Below are 27,093 nucleotides of genomic sequence, written 5' to 3' on the forward strand. Positions count from 1 at the left end.
ACTACCACAATTCACCCAAGGTGAAGGGGGGTGAATGGAGAGAAGGGGGGATGAGATAATTAACTGTGAAATAATTGTCTTATCCGAATGAACATTAGTTCTATATATTAGATGATTAGAGATAGAGGAGCTAGAGCAGATATCGGTTTCTTTCTTTCTCTCTCTCTTTCTCTCTCTCTCTATATCTATCTATGAACTAATGTTTATTCGGATAAGACCATTATTTCACAGTTTCTTATCTAATCAGTAGGACATATGATCTTGTCATATACTGTTAGTATTGTAAAGTACATCAGTATATACATCTTTTTTCATATATATATATATATATATATATATATATATATATATATATATATATATATATATATATATATATATATATATATATATATGATTCTCACAGGGAGCATTGCTAAGTGCTTGTATTCCTAAGACCTGGTGGGAAGGTCTCAAGTATAGACTTTGATAATGAGTCTTTGTACAAGGCTAGTTAGCCAGTCTTGTGAATGTTATTCTGATTAACAATTAATTCATTATCCATTTGACTGGACACACAGAGATTCACACGTCTGTGTGAAAGAGACCACCATGGTATTCTTATTTCTCCAATAAATGTGGATGTCTGGGTAGGCCCCAAGATGTCTATGAGAATCCAGGTTTTAATTACTTATAAATGTCAAAGATAATCCCTGAATTTCTAATTTTGGGCACCATACATCATTTGTGGAATGTGGGTTTCAAATCAACTTTGAACAGTTGACCCTTAATAGTAATGATGCTAATTGCCTTAACAATAGCCCCCCTAGAAGGTGGGTAGTTGTCATTACACCATCATGAAAGACATTATTGGTGATATGCCTAAATGCATTCTGGGTAATATAGTGATGTCAAAGTCATTACCATATGTACACGCCCAACCCAATTCCAATTTATTTAGGGAGGTGTGTCTAACTAATTAAAAAGTCTGTTAAACCAGATGTTAGACACTGTAGAGAACACAAACACACAAAGAAACAAAGAGGAGACACACCTAGAGGAAAGACTTAGACAAAGACAAAGAAGTCTAACCACTGAAAGAGGTCTACAAGATGAAAGCCATCATATCGTAGATCCCAGCAAGCCGGATTGATCACATGGTACAGACTATGGCTATCCCCGACGATGTGATGGACCATCAAGCTTTTCTAAGAGCTGAAGCAAGGTTCTTACATAGACTTGGTAAGAGACACAAAAATGGCATTTCATTTAATTAAGACTAATTTGGATAATGCTGATGGAATTATACCATTTAGATTGGCGAATAAATTAAAATTATTATCTTCATGTAACGATTATAGTCATAGGAGGTTCTGGATTATAGATTCTAACTGCAGAAGAGTATTTTCCAGATCTATAAGAAAGCATTGAATGATTGCTTTAGATATTGATAGAATTCCTTCTCGTCAAACAAAGTGTTATAAGTATATTTCCCACACAGCAAACTTGTTTCAAGTTCTTCCTCCTAAAATATAGACTAGCAAGATCATAACACTCTGCTATTTGTCTTAATGTCTAACCAAGATCATGTATAGAAAATAGTCAAGAATGGGGCAGAAGTATATAAAATTTCTTGCATGTTTATATCCTTAGATGGATTTGCTCATTCTTGGAATCATGTGATTTGGAGATGGATAGAAGAGGGCGGAGTGTATTTAGCATTCTATATTGATGTCTATGATTAGATACTGCCCATCTTGATATCACGAGGTTTCCTCTCAACACAGCGATATGTAACCTTTTTCTTGTATGATATCCTAACCTAGTAGCTTTTGTTTTATTGTAACAAGTTACTTATTACATGTATTGTTCTACTATATGTAGTCAATTAACAATCTTATAATGTTTACTAATATATCTAATTGATATTCAATTGCATATATAATTGTGTTTGTAACTCTTATGTTTATAACCTTATAACCAATAAATCTGCACACTTTTATAATACCTGTGTATTATTGTATATTGCAAAACTACAACCTTAAGCGTTAATGTCATCCCGTCAAAAATAACTTGTTGATACTTGAAGAAATAGTCGGACACAGATGTGAATTATATTGATTTGATTTGTCTACAATTCACCAGGTCACAATTTTGATGATAATTTTCAAAATGTTTAATTTTGTATAATATTTTATGACCATAATTCATAAATTGAGTTATTACCGCATGACATAGCAGATGACCAAAGAAGTTTATAAGGCAGCTATCTGTACAAGTGATTACACTGCTACTGCTAAGGCAGCTACTGCTGAGACTATATGAGTGGGACTTCTAGGTGAGACAATTTTTAACCCATAGCAAAGAACCACTAAAACAAACAAGAAAACTCATAAGATAGGATTCCACAAAGGTTTTTCTCGAGTTTTTTTGAGCCAAAGCAAAAACTGAATCCAGTAGGAAGAAGTATAAGTCCTTACTTTATATTTCCCATTTCTCTCGAATACACTTCTGGCTTTGGCTTAAAGAGTACCTGTCATGATCTTGTTAAAATTTTATAATCCTACCAGTTCACTGCCCCATCATGATAAACCCCCCCCCCCCCCCCCAGCCTTTATTTTTATTATTTTTTAGTGTTCTACCTTGACATTGCTCTGTATTTTCTGCTCAGTCTCAGTCATCATCTGAAGCCATACAGGGGAGTACTTCCTCCCTCACTCTGCTACACACAGCCCAGAGCAGTTCAGTGTGAGATGAGCTATGATTGGCTAAGGCTTCACACACAACCCAGACTGCATTTCTTGATTTTGGACTTCTGCCAGGCCAGCAGGAGTCCAAAGTCTGTGCAAGAGATGGGGGGGGGATGTCGATATCTCCGTTGAGGAGATATCGACATCCCGTTCCTCCGGCGCTGCTCGGCTCCATGCTTTTTAGGCTCGAAACGTCACAGTGCTGTCAGTGTATCGCCGTCCGCAGCGATGTCCCGCCTTGGCCGGTCGCTGCGGCTGGCAATACGCTGACAGCGCTGTGACGTTCCGAGGATAAGAAAGAGGAAGACTAGCAGCAGCGGAGGAACAGGATGCTGCTATCTCCGCAACGGGGAAACGTAGGAAGGAGAGTTTAAGTTTTTTGGGGTTTTTTTGCAGTCTGGGCACAGGAGGAGTTAAGATTTTCACCGCATATCTCCTCTAATGAGAGTGCCCATTTAAAAAATGTAGTGGCTGTATTCCAAAAAATTGTGTCAGCAGTTTAGAGTCTATTGGATCATCTAAAAAGCTGGGTAAGCCGCTTAACAAAAAGGGGCTGTCCTGATAGGACTTTCCTTTTCGCTCTTTAGAAGTATCTGATAAGTGTAAATGGCTGCACTGAACTCTGCATGAATTTATAGCCAATACACTTCAATGGCATTCTGCTGTCCCATTCACACAGCAGAATTACTATATGGGCTATAAATTCATGCAGAATTTCTGTGCAGAATTCAACGCAGAAATTCTGCCGTGTGAATACGGTCTATGTCTCATAATGTCAAGTTGTATCTAAATGAAGGGGTCCTGGCCTGTTGGGAGCTCAGAATTCACTGGTTTTGATATTTACTACAACTTAATAAGCAGGCTGGTTTCAGTATCAAGAGCTTGAGACTATAATGTCAAGTAGGTAAAGAGAACCAGTGCATTTTAGTGTGCAGGCCGCATGTTATAGAGCAAGGGGTGCTCAGCAGATTGATAGTTAATTGTAAAAAAAAAAAAAAAAATTTCAAAAACAACATGTAATTAATTCATTAAAATCCTGATGCATTTTAAGCTTATGAGTCCAGTGGGTGGGCTTAATCAGGGATTGACAGCTATGTTTGCACAGGAAGGTTGTCAATCACAGAGTAGGACCAACCAGTGGACTGTAAAAAGGAGCATATTTCAAAGAAAAAATGACAAGTTATACTGGAACTTTCCTAACAAAACCAATTAAGCAGAACTCCTGCTCTATAACATGCCTCCTGCATTTTCAAAGTGACTGGTTGTTCACTTTATAGCGCTGACACTAGAGTGAATCAAGCTTACGTAAATCCCAGTCTGCGTACTAGATCGAAAGTCTGCTTGGACATCCCCCACAATATTTTTTTCTTTGAACAGATCCAATTAAAAAGCTGTCTAGATTTAACAATTTCATACAGTATTTAGGCTAGGGTTACACAACGACTTTGGTCACACAATACAAAGATAACTATCGCACATAATGCTAGTAAATAGTGTCGCATTGAGACATAGCAGGTGAGATTTATTTCAAATTAAAACTGTTCAGGGAAAAAAAAAGTTGCCGAGTTGCCCATAACAACCAACCAGATTGTTCATTTCTTTAAAGACCTCTATATATATATATATATATATATATATATATATATATATATATATATATATATATATATATATATATATATATAAAAAAAAAAAAAAAAAAAAAAAAGCAATCTGATTGGTTTCTAAGGGCAACTCAGCAACTTTTCCTCTGGACAGGATTTGATGAATCTCCCTTAGTGTGACTGCAATCGACAGTTGCAATAAGTAGATTTTTTGGATGCGATTTTGAAACTACTGATCTCAACGCAACTTGCTTGCGATGCAATTTGGTTTTTCTTTTTTAACAGTCGGTATTGTAATAAAATTATGCAACAAGTTGCCCAAATATTTTGGTTGCATAACAAGTGAGATTTGTTGTCACAGGTCACCATGCCCTAATCATAGAAAGATAATACAGGGGCTTTTGTGTAAATAAAGATCAAATCCGTGTTTAAAAAAAAACACATTTTACATCTAGTATACGTTGATTTTATATCATTTTCAAGATATGATAATACACCAAAGGAGCCAAAGTGGAAAACGAAGGGTTTGCAAAAAAAAATATATATATAAAAATAAAATAAAAACTACCTCAACATTCTGCAAGTCTTTCAAGTCTAGCATAACTCATGACCCGGTTTTCAAACATGTCTCGAGGCCTCACAGCGGAGAACGTTTTGTGAATGTCTTCCAAAAGAACAGTTGCTATAACCTCCAACATTGCCAGTGCATAGGACTATGCTAATAATAAATAACCCACCTGTACAACTGGGAGAAAAGCCACAAAATGTGCTACTTGTGAGGACTAGTGACAGTTCCATAAGGATAACAGAAGATTAGATAGCTATACAGTCCAAGTGAAGTAAACATAGGAATTGTTATATTTACTTATAAATAATAAGCATAACATCTCAGGTCTCACATGCAGAAAAGATCCAATATGAAAACTGAAACATTATTTATTCAAAGGTGAATAAAAGTTCAAATTCCTAACTTCGCCTCAAGTGCTGCGTTTTTTTTTTTTTTTTTTAACTTACTGCACATTTAAAAAGGACCTGAGGATAGACCATTAATTTTTAAAGGGTTGATAACTGCTTTAAAACGTGCCCAAGATCTAATGATGCCAAAATCTAATACTGTGTACTGGGAAGTTAAAGGGGTATTTCGGCTTTATACATCCTATCCCCTATGCAAAAGGATAGGGGATAAAATGTATGATTGCAGAGGTCCCGCTGCTGGGGACCCCCACGATCTCTGTGCAGCTCCCGAGCATTCTGTGGTGGGCGTTGCCTCTGAGACGGGGTCTTGATGTCACGACCACGCCCCCTCCATTCATGTCTATGAATGGAGGGGGTGTGGCGTGGAGTCACTAGGGGTCATGGCCGTGAAGTCATGTCCCCGTCTTGGAGGCAACGCCCGCCACAGAATGTTGGGAGCTGCACAGAGATTGCAGGGGTCCCCAGCGGCAGGACCCCTGAGATCATGCACCTTATCCCCTATCCTTTGGATAGGTGATAAGATGTTTAAAGCCGGAATACCCCTTTAAATACTTTTAAAAGGGCACTGTCAGCAACTTTTTTTTTTTGATATGTCATAGTACTTTGATATGTTGCATTTTACATTTGAAAACTGTCCACTAGGGGTCTCCTAGTGGCCGACTGCAGCCTGGCGTGACGTCACGCCTGAATTTGGACCGATGCCGGCCGGGCAATCAGTCCTAATTCATTCAGGCAGCGCTTGCTCCCTGCCTGTCAAACAGACAGGCGGGAGCAAGCGCTGTGAACCCCGGGGCTTCGCTCATTGGATGCCTAGCCTCGCAGCTGCCTCATTGGCTGCCTGCCCCCAGCATGTACAGTCTGGAGGACAGCACGGCACTGAATCTCAGTGCTGCGCTGATGCTCCAGGACTGTACATGTCCTGTACAGGTAAGTGAGATCTTATTTCACTTACCCGTACTTTGTTTCGGTCCCGGGTCTCGGCAGTGAGCATGGCAGCTAAGCGATGCTCCTATACTCCTCCTCTCTGCATTACACTACACTGCTAAACAGGGAGGAGACACCGGAGCAGCCTGCCGTGCGATTCACTGATCATCTATGCGCACTCCTAATAGGAGCGCAGCATAGATAAAGTGAGGGCAGAAGTCAGCGCCCAGCAGGCATCAGTGACGTCGCGCCTGCTGGGGAAGTCGGTTTCTGGCAGAGCTAGGGAGAAGAGCAGAAGATCAGCTATTTATAAGGTAGAATTTTTTTTTTTTTTAAAGGCAGGGAGGGGTTTAGGGATAGATTAGCAATAGGTAGGGACAGAAAAAAATACAGATGGTGGGAGCTACTCTTTAAGAGTCAATATTAATGAAAATGTAAAAAAAAAAATGAATAAAAGTTACAACTATACATACCTTGGGTTATTCTTCAGTGTGTTCACTAAAAATTCATGTACATCTATTCCAGTAGAGTCTGTGTACTCTTGACTAGAATCTATAAATAAATACATTTATTAAGCATTGTGACAGTTCTATACAATACAACTAAATAGAAGCTGATAAACAGTGCCGATTGCACTTCAGGCTCTGTTCACATCTGTACACCGTTTTATCACATCTGGTGGAATTTGTGAGAAAGGGTCAGAACTTTGCCATTATTATGGCAATCCTCACAAGGAAGGGGCATTGGCCAAGGTAGAGTCCCTGTCAGGAGAGGCGCTATTCACAGTCCAAAATGATGATCTGCTTTTCAACTAATACCAACCTCTAGACAACATTTTCTTTGGCCCCTTCTCTTTATTTTTTTCCTCCTTCTCAGAACCATCTTTGCAGGACTTCTCCTCCTTATCAGATGGGCAGCTGATATGTAACTGAATGACATCCTAAAGAATAAGATCAAAGACAATGCACATGATACAGTTATATCTCACCTCATGACAAAAAGTGTTTGAGCTGTATTTATTTAACATTTTTTCTTCTTTTTAAAGCAATGATTGTACTAAAGAAAAGTGCGGTAAATATTATAGGAGCTGCAACATGCCAGTGTTTATTTCAGATTAGGGTGCGTTCACACGGCCGTTTGCCCCCGTTCTGTTTAAAAAAAAAAAAAAAAAAAAAAAAACAGATTTAAAAAAAAAAATCAGATAGAAACGGCTGATCAAACGGGTATCCATTTTGAAGCGTTTGTAACAGTTTTTAATTTTTTCTTTCTTTTATGAAAAAATCAGCCACCTACAGACTTCCTGCAGCCAAGACTAGTACTACTCCCATCATGGAACAGACTTGTTTCCATGGTGGGAGTAGTAGTACCCCAGCTGCAGGAGTCTGCCGGCAGCTGGGGAGGCTACATTAGTGCTTGTACTACTACCCCGATCATGGAACAGACTCTGTTCCATGATGGGGGTAGTAGTACAGGGGCTGAGGGATTGATCGCACCGGGTCTCACTTCTGAGACCCGATCCAATCAGAAGTTGTTAAGCAGGGGAGCGAGCGGCATGGTCCACAACCCTGCGATCACCTATGTATTTTACTTTCATTTCTCGCGGGGAGCTCTGAATGGCCCGTACCGAGGAGCCAATCAGGGCTCCCTGCAGGGATTTTTAAAATGGACAATGCATATTAAAAGTGCTGTGGGGGGCAAGATATATAGCGCTATATACCTAGCCCCCCAGCGCATTTATAAAGATATAACCTCCTCCAGCGCAAAAATATATACCATATTTTTCGCCGTATAAGACGCACTTTTTCTTCCCCAAAGCGGGTTGGTGCGTCTTATACGGCGAATATACCCCCGGAGGCTGCTGTGGGCAAGAGCGGAAAGTCAGCAGTAAGTACAGAGCCTCATGACCGCCGGTGAATTTTTCACCTCACACCGGCTATGTTTATTGCCCTACGCCTGGAACATACAGTTCCGGGTGCCGGGCAGGTGAATTACTAATACCTGTATACTAAAAACCAGGGTGCCTCCAGCTGTTGTGAAACTACAACTCCCAGCATGCCCGGACCGGCAAAGGCTGTTCGGACATGCTGGTAGTTGTAGTTTCACATCAGCTGGAGGCACCCTGGTTTTTAGTATACATGAATTAGTTTTTACCTGCTCTGGCTGGCCCCCGCCTGTAGCCACGCACAGGAGCCGGCCCGGGCAGATAATCATAGGTTTTCCTATGCCGGACATCCCTGTGTCCTGAAAAATCTTTTCGGGACATAAGGATATCCGCGGGTCACTAACCATTCCCAGGCCGATGCGCATCTTCCTCCGGTCCTCCTGCGGTCTTCCTGCAATCCCCCGCCTCTCTATGGTTGTACGCACGGGACCTCAGTGACATCCCGTGCGTACAACCATAGAGGCGCAGGAGGACCGGAGGAAGACGCGCGCCGGCCGGGGCCTGTTGAGTGACCGGCGGCGCGCAATCTTCAGTGTTCCGGTCACCGCTCCTCCGATCCCGGCACCTACTGCTATGGTCCATAGGCCATAGAAGTAGATTGTGACACCGGGCCAGAGGAGCGGTGACCGGAACACTGTGGGGGCAGCACACAGACATACAGCCTCCAGCCGTACACTGTATATGGCTGGAAGCTGTATGTCTGTGGGGGGGGGAGCTGCCTACCATTGTGGGGGAACTATACAGCCAACTATTGTGGGGGAACTATACTGCCAACTATTGTGGGGGAACTATACTGCCAACTATTGTGGGGGAACTATACTGATATAAAATATTTTACTACAGTATTTGGTTCAGAATCTTTTTTTTCTAGATTTTCCTCCTTTAAAATTGGGTGCGTCTTATATGCCGGAGCGTCTTATATGGCGAAAAATTCGGTACCCTCGCAATATATATATATGTGACCCCCGCCTTTATAATTATATACCCCCCGCCAGCGCAATTATCAATATATACCCCCTGCCAGTGCATTTCTGTGACCCCCCGCTGGCGCATATGTCATTACTGCAGTGCGATGTATGAATATTTTTTTACTGGCAGACCATCGCACCAGCCGCTGCTGCTGATAGAATACTATTCATACATCGTGCTGCATGGGGCATATTATATAGAAGTGCTGTGGGGGCCAGATAATACTATATATCTGGCCCCCACAGCACTTCTATATAACATGCCCCTGCAGGCTGCAGCGCGATGTATGAATAGTATTCTATCAGCAGCATCTGCAAGTAAAATAGATGCTCTGCCAGTAAAATACTATTCATACATCGCGCTGCAGTAATGACATATGCACCAGCGGGGGGTATATATTGATAATTGCGCAGGCGAGGGTTACATTATAAATGCGCTGACGGGGGGTATATATAATATATCTATCTATCTATCTATCTATCTATCTATCTATCTATCTATCTATCTATCTATCTATCTATCTATCGGTCATGAGGCTCTGTACTTACTGCTGACTTTCCGCTCTCAGCCTCCGGGGGTATATTCGCCGTATAAGACGCACCAACCCGCTTTGGGGAAGAAAAAGTGCGTCTTATATGGCGAAAAATACGGTATATATTTTTGCGCTGGCGGGGGTTATATCTTTATAAATGCGCTGGGGGGCTAGATATATATTGCTATATATCTTGCCCCCCACAGCGCTTTTAATATACATTGTTTGTCCATTTTTAAAAATCCCTGCAGGGAGCCCTGATTGGCTCCTCGGTACCGGCCATTCAGAGCTCCCCGCGGGGAATTTAAAAGTGAAAGTAAAATACATCGGTGATCGCAGGGTTACGGACCATGCCGCCCGCTTCCCTGCTTAATAACTTCAGATCGTATCGGGTCTCAGAAGTGAGACCCGATGCGATCAATCCCTCAGCCCCTGTACTACAACCTTCATCATGGAACAGAGTCTGATCCATGATGGGGGTTGTAGTACAAACACTAATGTAGTCCCCCCAGCCACCGGCAGACTCCTGCAGCTGGGGAATTACTACTCCCATCATGGAACAGACGTGTTTCCATGATGAGAGTAGTAGTAGTCCCACAACACTGCAGGAGTCTGCTCTTCTGAGCATGCTCAGATGTAATTACGGATATTTTAAACCCGGGTGCAAACGGATGACATTAAAGGTTCATCCGTTTGCCATAGACTTCAATTTAAAATTATGCTGTCCGTGTTTTCTTCTGTTTTTTTTCACGGAAGAAAAAATACTGCATGTGCCGATTTTTTTTCCGTGAAAAAAAACGTAAACGAGTGCAAACGGGTGCCCACGGATGTAAACGGATTGTAAAAAAATCCCATTGACATGAATGGGATTTTTTTTTAAAACCGTTTTTAAGCCGTTTACAATCTGCAAAAACGGAGCTGAAACAGGGATAAAAAAAAAACGGGGACAAACGGCCGTGTGAATGCACCCTTACTACAATTCCTACAGAGGCATAGCAGTGCCCAAAGTAAAAGGTAGCAGTGGGTATTAAAGAGTGTAATGTTTATATTCTGTTTAGATATTTTTATTCTAAAAGGAATAAACTGGCTAGTCAGACAACCCCTTTAACCACTTAGGGACCCAGGGCGTACAGGTACGCCCCGACACAGTGGTACTTAAGGACCCAGGGTGTACCTGTACGCCCGTGGGAACTTTAGTCCCCGCCGCGCTGGGACAGGACCGGGATATCCATCAGCAGGCACCCCGTGCAAACCCCTGGGGGACCGGTGATTCCGGGTCAATCGGGTCTCTGGTGACCCAGAAAAAAAGGGGTGAATGGGGCTGTCCGAGACAGCCCCATTCACCCTTACTCAGCAGGAGCACGGGTGCCACCTAACGATCACATGATTGATAGGTCGTAACGACCGACCAATCACTGCCCTGCTGGGCGGTGATCGGGGGGGCAATCGGGGCCGGAGGGGGTCTCCTACCTCTCCCTGGTCCGGCGGGGGTCCCCTGAAAAGCGGCGGCGGTGGTCCCGGCGCCAGGAGCGGTGGCGGTCCGGGTGGCAGAATACAGAGGTGAGGCCTGTTCACCTCCTGCTGTTGCTTAGCAACAACTCAGCGTGCACAGCCAAAAGGGCATGTTGGGAGTTGTAGTTTAGCAACAGCTGGAGTTCCAACTACAACTCCCAGCATGCCCTTTGGTAGTCTGTGCATGCTGGGGGTTGTAGTTATGCAATAGCTGGAGGCACATTTTTTTTCTATGAAAAAGTGTGCATCCAGCTGTTGCAAAACTACAATTCCCAGCATGCCCTTTGACCGTCAATGCATGCTGAGTGTTACAGCTTTGGAACAGCTGCAGACACATTGGTTGTGAAACAGAGTTTGTGTCCTAACTCAGTGTTTTGCAACCAGTGTGCCTCCAGATGTTGCAAAACTACAACTCCCAGAATGCACTGAGAGACTGTACATGCTTGGAGTTCTAGTTTTGCAACAGCTGGAGGCACACTGGTTGTGAAACACTGAGTTAAGTAACAAACTCGCAACCAATGTGCCTCCAGCTGTTGCATAACTACAACTCCCAGCATGTATGGTCTGTCAGTGCATGCAGGGAGTTGGAGTTTTGCAACAGCTGGAGGTTTCTGGGCTGGGTCCTTTAGGGCCTATACGGCTGACCATTAAGGGTCTATTCACACAGCAGAATTCCGCAAGTGGAAATTCAGAAGTGTGAATGGGAGTGCGGGATCCCATAGAAGTCTATGGGCTTTAATTTGAGGCAGAATTCTGAAAGCGGAAATTCTGCCGTGTGAATATAGACCCTAAGTCTATACAAACCAGCCATAAGAACATGTGCACATGCATATCCCAAGCTAACACTGACCCCGCGGAAGAGTGGTGCAGTTGCCCATAGCAACCAACCAGAATGCTTTCATTTTTCACAAGCCTCTTTAAAAATGAAAGAAGCAATCTGATTGGTTGCTATAGGTAACTACACAGGTTTTGATCAATCTCCCCCTTAACGTTTTAATACTGCAGAGTTGGAAGGCCTTAAAGGGATACTCCGCCCCTAAACATCTTATCCCCTATCCAAAGGAAATAAGGAATAAGAGGTCTGATCGTGAGAGACCCGCTGCTGGGGACCCCCGCCATCTTCCTGCTGCACTAGGCATTCGTTTAGAGCATTGGGTGCAGTACCGGAGGCTTGTGACTTCACAGCTGCGTCCCGCTCGCGACGTCACGGCCGTCATGCCCCCTCCCATAGACTTGTGTCGGGGGGGGCGTGGCCGTGAAGTCATGAGCCTCCACCCCACATCGCCAGTCATCCAGCTTGGAGCGAAGTTCGCTCTGTGCACTGGATGTCTGGCATGTCCCCAGCAGTGGGACCCCTGCTATCAAACATCTTATCCCCTATCCTTTGATAAATCTCCTCCTTAACGTTTTAATAGGGCAGAGTTGGAAGGCCTTAAAGGAATACTCTGCCTCTAGACATCTTCTCCCCTATCCAAAGGACACGACTGCGGGCGAACCGCCGGGCGCATCCGGGCAAGGTATAACTCATTGGAATCAGCATCTCCTGCACTATCCATCAGTACCTGTGGATAGTGCAGGAGAAAACATGTGACAGCTTTCCTTTAATGCTTGACAATTTTACCTGAGGTTCCACTGGGATATCCACAAATGGTCCAGAAGATTCTTCACACACAGCTAAACTTCTCACCAATTTTAACTTGGAGTTTGACTGAAGAGAAAATTTTAATTATTAGATATACACGTAAAGCTGATAGAGCAGAGTTTAACAACGTATTTCATGTACCATGTCACACACTTATGTCGAGCAGACTTTTTTCTGTTCCCGTCTTTGTGTTACATGTCACACATGGTGGCTACATGGGCACTGAATGCAAAATGTATTTTGTATTGTTGTGGATGTCTATGTTTTATAGCACATGCCCACATACAAGTCTCCTTTTTCCCTCTCAACAAAAATGGATGGCACGTATCCACTTCCCTAGACCAATTGTATCGCTTATCCAAAGTGACCAAGTCATCTTAAGGGTGTATAACAGTGTCATTTTGTCATAAGTTATATGGCAGCAAATGACTGAGACAGAAGTATCATTTTACCAGTAGAAGCAGAACAGCACTATTAGGTAGCAGTTCAGCGTAATATGTTTTTAATTGTATACCAGCCCAAACTTCTGGTAAAGTACCACTCATCAGACCAGTGTTTCCAAACCAGGGTGCCTTCAGCGGTTGCAAAATAAAACTCTTAGCATGCCTGGACAGTCGGAGGCTGTCCGGGCATGCTGGGATTTGTAGTTTTGCAACAGCTGGAGGCACCCTGGTTGGGAAACAATGCATCAGACAATGCATATTACTTTAATAACATAGCAACTACACAGCTTTTTGGCAACAACGGTTTTATGGGGGACGTCTTACTACAAAATACACACCAAAGGCCCTACTCAGTCATTCCCTGCTTTTTCAATGGGACGGTGCTTATGTCTGCCATGGACATAAGTGACTATTCTGTAGGATTTCTTTCCAAATTTCTATAGTTGGGACATTAAAGGGGTACTCCCGTGCAAAACCTTTTATTTTTTTTAAATCAACTGGTGCCAGAAAGTTAAACAGATTTGTAAATCACTTTTATTAAAAAATCTTAAACCTTCCTGTACTTTTTAGGGGCTGTATACTACAGAAGAAAGGCTTTTCTTTTTGGATTTCTCTGAAGTCACGACCACAGTGCTCTCTGCTGACCTCTGCTGTCCATTTTTGGAACTGTCCAGAGCAGAAGAAAATCCCCATAGCAAACATATGCTGCTCTGGACAGTTCCTAAAATGGTCAGCAGAGGTCAGCATAGAGCACTGTGGTCATGACAACAGAGAAATCCAAAAAGAAAAGCATTTCCTCTGTAGTATACAGCCCATAAAATGTATTGGAAGGATTAAGATTTTTTAAATCGAAGTAATTTACAAATCTGTTTAACTTTCTGGCACCAGTTGATTTAAAAAAAATAAAATAAAAAAAATAAAAAAAGGTTTCCACGGGAGTACCCCTTTAATTGCATGTATATTTTTTTTTAATGAAGCTGCCAGACCATAGGACTTGCTTCTCAAAGTTGGACAATCATATGGATAAGACTGCTCTAGTTGAGAATCCATTAATGGGGTTATGCCCAGATTAAAGGTTATGTAAAAAAGGGAACCCTCGTTGACTGGTAGAGGGCTGACCACTGAACAAGAGAATGGGAGCCCTCTGTCCCCAGTGAATGGAGAGGCAGCATGTATGGTCGACTGTCATTTAATAATATGATCAGTGGCGGTTCCATAAAAGTTTGGTCAGTTACATGCACAAGTCGTCAACCTTAGACTGTAATGCATTCTAATGGCCGGTTTACTACTATTAGAAGTACTTTATATAGTTTTACAATGGGGCATAGTGTTGTAAAGAGATTTGTATCTCCTTCATTTTAGTGACCATGGTGGTTTACCAAACCAGTCCCCATGCATGACAAGTGCACCTAGAACCTTTTACATGATAAACACCAACTCATCAATCTCCCCCACACATTTTATTGGGCATTGCTTCAAGTATGGAAGAAAAAAAAATAAATAGTCAAACTCAATTTGAAGTGTATAAACAGCAGAATGAGAAGTACTGCCAAAATACAACAGCACAAAATAGTTACACAAAGCAAGATGGGTAACTGAAATGAGGGATACAGGGGGACATGTATCAAAGATTTTACCCCTGTTTTGTGTGTATTTTTTTGCGCAAAATTTTGCGCAAGCCCTTTTTTTGCGCACGTTTTGGTAGAGCATGTCCTCCAGATGTGGCTGAATCAGGGTACCTTGGAGCTGCATATATAGTACACATGGATTACCTGCGTACTTTTCCTTTGCACCAAAAATGTTGACGCAAGTGCGTCTTTTTCCCCGTAAATATAAGCCAACTTTAACTGCACGTAGCGAAATCCTTTCTATTTCTGAAGGAAAGTTCTACTAAGGAACCACCAGAATGTTTTTACTTTCCTATCTCAATTCCTCATTTGGTTTGCTTTATATTGCTTTTTACTCCTTGGTTATTCCAAAGCACTTTTAAAATAATTTGCATATAGAATATTTGTTTACAGTGCAGTTATTCATTAGAGCACTTGTATATTGGTATTGTTCTTTTATGATCCAACAATTTAATACATTTACATAGGAAATGTTTGATAGCTTATTTATCATTGATCAAGCTCCGTCACATTAAAATAGCTTTGTAATCCACTTAACATTGTAGATCATTCTCCTTTTATTTTTACAATTTACTGCTTTCCGTTATACTTTTCCCCAGCACCCGGTAAGATGGTGGCTATCACTGATAGCCAGCCATCTTACCATGCGACCACGGGGGGTTTCATTCCCCCCCCCCCCCAGCGATCGCTGCTATCAGCTAGTCAAATCTGATCATATCTAGCTGATAGCAGCGCGGTGTGCGAGTCCGGATCACGGGGATCGGGACACACACCGCTCTGCTAAGTGTCACTTACCCGTCCCCCGGCGTCACTTACCCGGCCATGCGGTGTCCCGATGCGAGCGGTGTCCTCCAGGCGGTCCCGGGGGTGGTGCGTCCCAGCGATGAGTTTACAGCAGCAGGGGGGCATCTTCATTAGCAGCAGTAAGATAACGGTAAAGCGATCTCACTGCTGCCTCTGGGAGTTTCAAAACTGCAACTCCCAGCATGCCCAGACAGCCTTTGGCTTTCTGTGCATGCTGGGAGTTGTAGTTTTGCAACATCTGGAGGGCCACAGTTTGGAGACCACTGTATAATGGTCTCCAATCTGTGCTCTTCCAGATGTTCCAAAATTACAAATCTCAGCATGCCCACTCTGTCGAGGCATGCTGGGAGTTGTAGTTCTGTAACATCTGGAAGACCACAGATTGGAGACCATTATACCGTGGTCTACAAACTGTGGACCTCCAGCTGTTGCAAAACTACAACTCCCAGCATGCCCAAGCATGACCCTTCAGATATTGCCGAAATACAACTTCCAGCATGTCTGGCCATGCTGGGAATTATAGTTTTGCAACAGCTGGAGGCACACTAGTTGGGAAACATTGTTAGTTTCCTAACTCTTTTTCCCAACCCGTGTGACTCCAGCTGTGCCTCCAAACTATAACGCCCAGCATGCACTGACAGACCATGCATGCTGGGAATTGAAGTTGTGCAACAGCTGGAGGCATACTGGTTTGGAAACACTAAGTTAAGTAAAAAAACTTTCAAGTGTTTTGCAACCAGTGTGCCTTCAGCTGTTGCATAACTACAACCCTCAGCATGCACGGACTGCCAAAGGGCATGCTGGGAGTTGTAGCAGTATGCCTCCAGCTGTTGCATAACTAAGTTCCAGCATGTCCTTCTGCTGTCACTGCATGCTGAGATTTGAAGTTTTTGCAACAGCTGAAGGCACACTGGTTGCGAAACACTGAGTCTGTTTCTGTGTTTCGCAACCAGTGTGCCTCCAGCTGTTGCAAAACTACAACTCCCAGCATGCAAGGACAGCCAAAGGGCATGCTCGGAGTTGTAGTTTTGCAACCGCTGGATGTTTCCTCCCCCAATGTGAATGGACAGGGTACACTCACATGGGCGGAGGTTTACAGGGAGTGCTGCAAGATTTAGATGCAGCAAACTCGTTGTGAACCCCCGCCCGTGTGACTGTACCCTAAAAACAATACACTACACTACACTTAAATAAAATAAGTAAAAAACACTATACCCTCCCCTCCCCTATAAATATGAACAACGTCTGGTACGGCACGGTTTCCAAAATGGAGCCTCCAGCTGTTGCAAAACAACAACTCCCAGTATTGCCGGACAGCCATTGACTGTCCAGGCATGTTGGGAGTTTTGCAACAGCTGGAGGCACCCTGTTTGGGAAACACTGGCATAGAATACACCTATGTCCACCCCTATGCAAAACCGTAATTTAGGCCTCAAATGCGCATGGCGGTCTCTCACTTTGGAGACCTGTCGTATTTCAAGGCAACATTTTAGGGTCACATATGGGGTATCGCCGTACTCGGGAGAAATTGCCTTACAGATTTTGGGGGGCTTTTTCTCCTTTTACCCATTATGAAAAGGAACAGTTGGAGTCTACACCAGTATGTTGTAAATTTGTTATTTATAAAAATAAAATTATTTACACTGACATGCAGGCGTTGCCGCATACTTTACATTTTCACAAGAGGTAAATGGGAAAAAAGATCCCCATTTTTTGGGACACAATTTAGCCAGAGTACGGAGATAACACATATGTGGGCGCAAAGTGCTCTGCGGGCGCACAACAAGGCCCATAAGGTAGAGTGCACCATGTACATTTGAGGTGATTTGCACAGGGGTGTCACAGATGTTAAATGAAGAATAAGGACATTGGTATAATTGATGTGTTATAATTGGGTGCAAAAAGTGGTATTATTGTGAGATTAAAACTCTATATAATGAAGAAAAAAAATTCTAAAACTAATAACGAGGACACACTTACTGTTATAAGTGCAGACAAAGAAAAATAGAGCTGCGGTGTAAATTTATGCTCTGAGGAGAATTCTAAATTTAAACGCAATTCAAGAAAGTAGCTGCACAAGAACGATAAATTTAACGCAGCTGCACCAAATTTAGACAACAGGCAGAGGGGGTAAAAAACTTCTATTATACACTGGAAATGATACATGTCCCCCACAGACTACAAGCAGCCAGTGAGTGTCTGAGATGTAGATGGTAGGAGTTAAACTTGAGCGTACCTTGGCTCTCTTCCTGGCATGTCCGTGGCTCGGATTCCGCCTCTACTCCATTGGAATAAAACCACGAAGGGAGACAGAGAGAAAAACAAACCAAATGATTACATTTCAACAAGAAAAAGAACAGCACGGCCAGATTATGCATTGTGCTTACGTACATCTACAAGGATGATCTAGTCATGAACAAGCAAAACCAGCGTAGGGGTATTTTATTTTTCTACCACAGGTTACAGATACTTGAGATGTAAACATGTTTACAAAAGCATTTAGTATCACTTCAGACTTCCTAACCGCAAAAAACAAACAAGGAAAAGAAAAAATTGTTAAAAAAAAAAAAAAAAAAATTTAAAAAAGCAAATAAACTAAAATAATTCACTCTTAGGCTAGGTCAGCGTTTCCCAACCAGGGTGCCTCCAGCGGTTGCAAAACTACAACTCCCAGCATGCTCGGACAGCCAACGGCTGTAGAAATGAATATAGCGCGTGCCAACCCCAGCACGGGCTCCTCTTAGAAAGCCGGGGCCCATTCAGGAGACTGTGGGGACCGCAATAAGACACTTATCCCCTATACCAGTGGTTTACAACCTGCGGACCTCCAGATGTTGCAAAACTACAACTCCCAGCATGCCCGGACAGCCCTTGGCTGTCCGGGCATGCTGGGAGTTGTAGTTTTTCAACATCTGTAGGTCCGCAGGTTGGAGACCACTGCCCTATACTGTGGATAGGGGATAAGCTGCCGCAGTTTTGCTGCAGTACCTCTTTAACTATTTATCTCCTTCAGCTGTTATAAAACTACAACTCTCAGTATACCCAGACAGCCAAAGACATGCAAGTTGTAGTTTTGCAACCGCTGGAGGCACCCTGGTTGGGAAACACTGGTCTAGGTTTACACTGCAATTGTACTTTGACCCAGTCAAGGTCCATTTGGCCCTCTTCTTTTTGGCTGAACAGTCCCTGAACTAGTGGGCACAAACCCAACACTGAGGGATCCCATTGAAATAGATACAGCACTTTCAATTTTCCTTTCACTCTTCCTATAAAAGGTTAATAAATCCTTCTTATACTGACACAATTGTAGTTACAAGAAGCTCCAGATGAAGTTGGGCAACAAAACTTGAGCTCAGCATCAGGGAACCTGTATTTTTACCATTGAGGAGTTTGTCTTAAATGGGCATTGTCATTTAAAAAATTAAAAAACTGCTCCATGCCACTTGACAGAGGTGGTCTCATATGCAAGCCTATGGACCATCTTGTCCAAATAGACACAGAGCGGAGAGATAAGCGTGCAGCAGCGAGCTCCCGTCAGCTGGATTTGTAGCCAAGAGCCTCAGGCATAGTTAGATAATTGTTACGGCATGAAACCAAACTGTACCTTTCCAGGAGCTGATCATAATTGCCAAACTTATAAAATCACCTAGTTATCTCTTGGTGAGGAGATGGAGCAGAGTAGCTCTCGTGCCCGTCTCACTTACCCTCACCTTCTAGCCTTTTTTGATTGATAAACAGATCCCCATACATTAGACAAAAAGGAGTTGGGAAGTGAGGGCAAGAAAACAGCATGGCTCTGCCTCCTTGACACTTGGCCGAGAAAGTTTGGCAACCACAGTCATCTGCTTGAAAGGTACAATTTGCTTTTATAACCTACCAGTTATTCAATGGTGTCTGGAGCTCCTAGCAGCAAACAGAGCCAAAAGATTACTTTTAAAAAGGTACCTGTCATTTAAGAAGATTTTTTAAAACATGCATAGTTTTGTTACATTAAGCTTTCAGAGTAGTGACAAGGTGGTTTTAGTAATCCTACAGCTAGGAATCCCCTCCATGGTACAGAGCTATTTCTTATTCCCATCATTCTACAGCAGTACTCACACAGGTACATCCTTACCCTTACTTCTCTAATACATACTCCTCTTTGCTATGCCATGACATTACATAGTGTTGGTAAAAATAGCCCAGCACAGTGCCAAGCCTGTTCAGTGCAATCATTTACACAGTACATGACTATAGAGGTGTCGTGTGTGTTTAGTTTGGGGGGGGGGGGAGGTGTATGGTGAACTGGTATTTGGTAAGCAGTTGGGGTAAACTGGTATTTACACAAGGTACAGCTGCTCAGAACTTTGTAGGTAATCAAAGATGAAATTGTTGTGAAGCTCGCATTGAAATCAATGGGAGCTTTGGGGCAGGACACCTCTGTGCTCAAAGAAAGTCACAGCACACAAGCCTGTGTACATTCTCCAAATAAAAAAAAATAAGAAAAGTTATAATCATAAAAAATAAATTGTGACAATCCTATATGGAGACAAAAGGCTAATAATTATCCAATAAATAAGTATAAAATACACTATTAGTGCAAGAGAAGTTCACATCAAAGAGCAACATAGCAAAATGTACAAAGTTATACAATGTATAATAACCTGGGGTTCTTGACGCGAGTTTGGTTCATCAGATTCCTGTTCCTCTTTACTGGGTGACCTTGATACAGCCTTGCTTCTGTTTACCGATTCTTCCACCAAGCGCTTTTCTGACTCCTTCATGATCTCCAGAGTTTCCTGGGTCGTGTGGCCATGGGACATCTTCAACATAGTACAGCACAAAAGGTATTAACCTGCACAAGAAGCATTAAAGTACAGGGTGAAAATCATTTTTAAGTTTAACGCTCGGGTCAAAAAGACAAAACCAGGCTGAATAGCGATCAATGGTCATAGAACTATTGCTTCGTTCTCATCTTAGTTTACAGCTTAAACACTTGGTGCAACGGAGCAAACATGTTAATAGGAACTGCAAAAACAGCATAGCTAATATGTTTATAGCAGGCAAAGAGGTTCTGCAGCACTCAAAATTATAATCCGTTTATAGGAGTTACGAAAACAGCATAGCTTGTGGTGCTACTCTTAACAACTCTTGTTAAGCTCTATGGGAGATAAGTAAATTGAGAAAAACAGTCATCAAAACTGTTTTTGGCTTCCTTGCCACCTCTGACTGGCGGCAAGTAGGCCAGAGGGCCGGGGGGAATGAGAATTCTTGATCTTAAAAAGGGAAACTGACAGCTGGCTTACCTGCACCAAACCCAATACAGAGGGTCCTCGCGTGGGTGAACCGAATTGCAAAGAGGTACCACTTGCATTTGTGGTCTGGTTCTGGACCTACCTGTTGTATCAGCCTCCATTGCTAATTCGCTACAGAGACTTATACAACGGGCATCTCTGGAATGCTGGGTAAGTGATACCTCGTTGTAATCCAGAGGTTCTAGAGACAGGCCCTCCAACTATCAGACACTTCTGGGCCAAATAGTGTCCCAGACAGTATGAATGTACCAGATAGAAATACCTCTTTAAAGCAAGGTATAAAATGCAACTCCTTTCCATCCCCTCATTGCTGTGATATGGTCAGGGAGTGTATATACAGACAATGAGCTGAGGGAGCGTGTGTATACAGAGAATGTACACAGCGTTCCGAGCACTCATCAACCAAGATGCTCCTTAGAACTGCACAGGGAAGTAAGGCCCAACAGCAACAATATACAATAATATATTCACAATAAGGCAAAATCAACATTGGTCAGAAAATTCCTGCTGCAGCTTCTGCTGCCGAACCCAAGAGAATCTGCATGTTATTACCGGGAGAGTTTGCTGCCTGTTAACCCTGGATTTGTACCCTGCTACTAGAAGGGGTTAAATCCCTAGTGAAAATCTGTCACATAGGTGATATTCTAAACAATAGAATATCCACAACATGCTCTGATGTTCCATGTAGTAAATGTCCACAGAATTATGTGTAGCCTCATTCACTTATGTGATACCTTTACATCTTACTTTCACAAAACCATAAGTAAAATCCACAACATTTACATCTTGTGTGAATTTACCTTTATAATGGCAATAATCCATAAATGACATTACCATACAATGGAAAAAAAAATAAAAACATAAGAGCAGAGATAAAGCAGCTCTTCAGATCATCACCATAGAAAATAACATTTCTCCACCGCCTGAAACATCAGAATAATGTAAACCTCTGCATTTATCCCCAGATGCAAACAAAAACACACGGATGACAAAGGATCATACCGACAAAATAGCCCGACATACCCCAAAAGTCATCAATCTGCTCATTTTCCACTGCATGCTTCTGTTCTAGTTTCTTTCATTAAGGTTTCTGTAAAAGGCAGGCCGTTTTATCTGTATGAATGAATCAGCCTCCGTCCCCCAGGACAGCGTGGGAGGCTGTGAGGAGGAGGAAGACATGATCGTCTTTGACAAGAGCGCGCAAGAGCAAACCGACAAGGAAGAAAGGAGGACGAGAGGCAGGTATATGGAAAGTGATCCAAATACACACTGCACAGGTAACACTACTGCGGATTGTCCAGCTCAGGTGCGGGTGGGATGACAATGACATCAATCATGCCAAAGTTGTATTCAAGTATAAATCGAGATCAGTGTTTCCCAACCAGGGTTCCTCCAGCTGTTGCAAAACTACAACTCCCAGCATGCCCGGACAGCCAAGGGTGCCCTGGTTGGGAAACACTGATCTCGATGAATATCTCCATAAGGGTTCATACAGATACAGTCTGTTTAATCTGTATAGCAAAAAAAATCCACACACATTACGATGCTTTAAAAATTAAATAAATAAAGTCAGTCATGCTTATGTCATACAGAAGCATCAGTTTACGTATACTTTTTTTTTTTTCTTATCAAACATATATGTTTGACATTTCACTCCGTTTCTGTCAGTATTTTGCTGTTTAGAAAAAAAATAAACACAAGAATACTCGCTGAGCTTCATCCAGTTTTTTTTTTTTTTGCACACCAATCAGACCCTGATCGGGTGGGAGCACAAGTGACACCACCGGGTCCAGACAGATCCCTTTGACTGGTATATGTAGTATTTTGTTTCTGCTTGAAGGGGTGTACGTCGGTGGACATTTTACATTTTTATTTCTATGAACTGGTGCCAGAAAGTTAAACAGATTTGTAAATTACTTCTATTTAAAAATATTAATTCTTCCATTACTTAACTGCTGTGTACTGCAGAGGAAGTTGTGTAGTTCTTTTCTGTCTGACCACAGTGCTCTCTGCTGACACCTCTGTCCATGTCAGGAACTGTCCAGAGCAGGAGAGGTTTGCTATGGGGATTTGCTCCTACTCTGTACAGTTCCTGACATGGACAGAGGTGTCAGCACAGAGTACTGTGGTCAGACAGAAAAGAAAACAACTTCCTCTGTAGTATACAGCAGTGGATAAATACTGGAAGGATTAAGATTTTTTTTTAATAGAAGTAATTTACCAATCTAACTTTCTGGCACCAGTTAATATAAAAAAAAAAAAAAAAAAAAAAATGCTTTCCACCACAGTACACTTTAACTCATGTCTTTTCTTGACAGAGCCCCCTTAGCCTTTTTTTTTTTATATATAAATAATGTAACTCAATGGGAAAATTGATTATGCTTTATAGCCTCAGTTTTTAGCATCCATTAATTTATAAACTTTTTCCTATTAAGGGAACGTACACACATTCAGTTTCGGGTGCATATTTTTTGCAGATGATTTTGCTACTCATTTATTTTAATAGGTGGCAAAATCTGCTGCAGAAAATATGAAGCAGATACAGGGTTGGCCATTTATATGGATACAACTTAATAAAATGGGAATGGTTGGTGATATTAACTTCCTGTTTGTGGCACATTAGTATATGTGAGGGGGAAACTTTTTAAGATGGGGGTGACCATGGCGGCCATTTTGAATCCAACTTTAGTTTTTCAATAGGAAGAGGGTCATGTGACACATCAAACTTATTGGGGAATTTCACAAGAAAAACAATGATGTGCTTGGTTTGAACATAACTTTATTCTGTGTTCAATGTGCTGCCCATTGTGTTGGATTGTATACACTGCTATATACTACTATATACACCGCAGGAGAAATGCTAGCACAGGCTTCCAGTATCCGTATACACTGCTATATACTACTATATACACCGCAGGAGAAATGCTAGCACAGGCTTCCAGTATCCATATACACTGCTATATACTACTATATACACCGCAGGAGAAATGCTAGCACAGGCTTCCAGTATCCGTATACACTGCTATATACACCGCAGGAGAAATGCTAGCACAGGCTTCCAGTATCCGTATACACTGCTATATACTACTATATACACCGCAGGAGAAATGCTAGCACAGGCTTCCAGTATCCGTAGTTTCAGGTGCTGCACATCTCGTATCTTCACAGCATAGACAATTGCCTTCAGATGACCCCAAAGATAAAAGTCTAAGGGGGTCAGATCGGGAGACCTTGGGGGCCATTCAACTGGCCCACGACGACCAATCCACTTTCCAGGAAACTGTTCATCTAGGAATGCTCGGACCTGACACCCATAATGTGGTGGTCACCATCTTGCTGGAAAAACTCAGGGAACGTGCCAGCTTCAGTGCATAAAGAGGGAAACACATCATCATGTAGCAATTTCGCATATCCAGTGGCCTTGAGGTTTCCATTGATGAAGAATGGCCCCACTATGTTTGTACCCCATATACCACACCATACCATCAATTTTTGTGTTCCAACAGTCTTGGAGGGATCTATCCAATGTGGGTTAGTGTCAGACCAATAGCGGTGGTTTTATTTGTTAACTTCACCATTCACATAAAAGTTTCCTCATCACTAAGCAAAATCTTCTGCGTAAACTGAGGGTCCTGTTCCAATGTTTGTTTTGCCCATTCTGCAGCACCTGAAACTATGGATACTGGAAGCCTGTGCTAGCATTTCTCCTGCGGTGTATATAGTAGTATATAGCAGTGTATACGGATACTGGAAGCCTGTGCTAGCATTTCTCCTGCGGTGTATATAGTAGTATATAGCATTGTATACAGATACTGGAAGCCTGTGCAAGCATTTCTCCTGCGGTGTATATAGTAGTATATAGCAGTGTATACGGATACTGGAAGCCTGTGCTAGCATTTCTCCTGCGGTGTATATAGTAGTATATAGCAGTGTATACGGATACTGGAAGCCTGTGCTAGCATTTCTCCTGCGGTGTATATAGTAGTATATAGCAGTGTATACGGATACTGGAAGCCTGTGCTAGCATTTCTCCTGCGGTGTATATAGTAGTATATAGCATTGTATACAGATACTGGAAGCCTGTGCAAGCATTTCTCCTGCGGTGTATATAGTAGTATATAGCAGTGTATACGGATACTGGAAGCCTGTGCTAGCATTTCTCCTGCGGTGTATATAGTAGTATATAGCAGTGTATACGGATACTGGAAGCCTGTGCTAGCATTTCTCCTGCGGTGTATATAGTAGTATATAGCAGTGTATACGGATACTGGAAGCCTGTGCTAGCATTTCTCCTGCGGTGTATATAGTAGTATATAGCAGTGTATACGGATACTGGAAGCCTGTGCTAGCATTTCTCCTGCGGTGTATATAGTAGTATATAGCAGTGTATACGGATACTGGAAGCCTGTGCTAGCATTTCTCCTGCGGTGTATATAGTAGTATATAGCAGTGTATACAGATACTGGAAGCCTGTGCTAGCATTTCTCCTGCGGTGTATATAGTAGTATATAGCAGTGTACACGGATACTGGAAGCCTGTGCTAGCATTTCTCCTGCGGTGTATATAGTAGTATATAGCAGTGTACACGGATACTGGAAGCCTGTGCTAGCATTTCTCCTGCGGTGTATATAGTAGTATATAGCAGTGTATACGGATACTGGAAGCCTGTGCTAGCATTTCTCCTGCGGTGTATATAGTAGTATATACGGATACTGGAAGCCTGTGCTAGCATTTCTCCTGCGGTGTATATAGTAGTATATAGCAGTGTATACAGATACTGGAAGCCTGTGCTAGCATTTCTCCTGCGGTGTATATAGTAGTATATAGCAGTGTACACGGATACTGGAAGCCTGTGCTAGCATTTCTCCTGCGGTGTATATAGTAGTATATAGCAGCGTACACAGATACTGGAAGCCTGTGCTAGCATTTCTCCTGCGGTGTATATAGTAGTATATAGCAGTGTATACGGATACTGGAAGCCTGTGCTAGCATTTCTCCTGCGGTGTATATAGTAGTATATAGCAGTGTATACAGATACTGGAAGCCTGTGCTAGCATTTCTCCTGCGGTGTATATAGTAGTATATAGCAGTGTATACGGATACTGGAAGCCTGTGCTAGCATTTCTCCTGCGGTGTATATAGTAGTATATAGCAGTGTATACAGATACTGGAAGTCTGTGCTAGCATTTCTCCTGCAGTGTATATAGTAGTATATAGCAGTGTATACAGATACTGGAAGCCTGTGCTAGCATTTCTCCTGCGGTGTATATAGTAGTATATAGCAGTGTATACGGATACTGGAAGCCTGTGCTAGCATTTCTCCTGTGGTGTATATAGTAGTATATAGCAGTGTATACGGATACTGGAAGCCTGTGCTAGCATTTCTCCTGCGGTGTTGCTATCAGTGTGTGAAGAGTGGGAGAAGAGGGTTGCATTGATAATCCAACACAATGGGCAGCACATTGAACACATTTTATAAGTGGTCAGAAACTTGTAAATAACTCATGAAAGAATAAAGTTATGTTAAAACCAAGCACATCATTGTTTTTCTTATGAAATTCCCAATAAGTTTGCTGTGTCACATGACCCTCTTCCTATTGAAAAAACAAAAGTTGGATTCAAAATGGCCGACTTCAAAATGGCCGCCATGGTCACCACCCATCTTGAAAAGTTTCCCCCCCCCCCACATATACTAATGTGCCACAAACAGGAATTTATTATCACCAACCATTCCCATTTTATTAAGGTGTATCCATATAAATAGCCCACCCTGTACAGTAGACAGCAATAGTGGCTGATGTTGTTTGGTAAATCTGTTGCATCTTTCTACTCTCTAACCTAAAGTTACTCTGCCCTGTCTAAGTTTAGAGCAACTATTACATAAATCCAAAATGGTGCACCAAAATTTAGGTGCATTTCTGTTATATAAGCTCAGATTTATCAATCTTATCAGGTGGCCTTGACGTGGTAAGTGGGCTTGCACATTCTGATCAGAGGGTCCACTAACACCTGTTAGGTTTTGAAGTTCTGCAAAGAAGAAACAAGGTCGTAGTACAAGTTGTGGATGAGCAGCCATGTTCTGTCTCCTGTGCGTC

The 27,093-nt window shown here is 42.3% G+C and overlaps 1 protein-coding gene across 6 annotated transcripts in view; it reads right to left on the bottom strand.

The window, feature by feature from the left end:
* The window catches only part of R3HDM2 (R3H domain containing 2), a 174,087-nt gene that overhangs the window by 62,241 nt on the left and 84,753 nt on the right, over positions 1 to 27,093 (bottom strand). For all 6 annotated transcript variants that reach the window (XM_056562534.1, XM_056562531.1, XM_056562532.1 and 3 more), the window contains 5 exons: positions 20,348 to 20,538; positions 17,941 to 17,982; positions 12,809 to 12,895; positions 7,055 to 7,172; positions 6,706 to 6,784 (listed from right to left, as the gene is read on the bottom strand). In XM_056562534.1, coding sequence (XP_056418509.1) covers positions 6,706 to 6,784; positions 7,055 to 7,172; positions 12,809 to 12,895; positions 17,941 to 17,982; positions 20,348 to 20,515 — 494 coding nt within the window. In that variant the 5' untranslated portion in view covers positions 20,516 to 20,538. The remainder of the gene's footprint in view (positions 1 to 6,705; positions 6,785 to 7,054; positions 7,173 to 12,808; positions 12,896 to 17,940; positions 17,983 to 20,347; positions 20,539 to 27,093) is intronic.

Source organism: Hyla sarda, chromosome 2, assembly GCF_029499605.1.
Source record: "Hyla sarda isolate aHylSar1 chromosome 2, aHylSar1.hap1, whole genome shotgun sequence".
NCBI classification, from domain to species: domain Eukaryota; kingdom Metazoa; phylum Chordata; class Amphibia; order Anura; family Hylidae; genus Hyla; species Hyla sarda.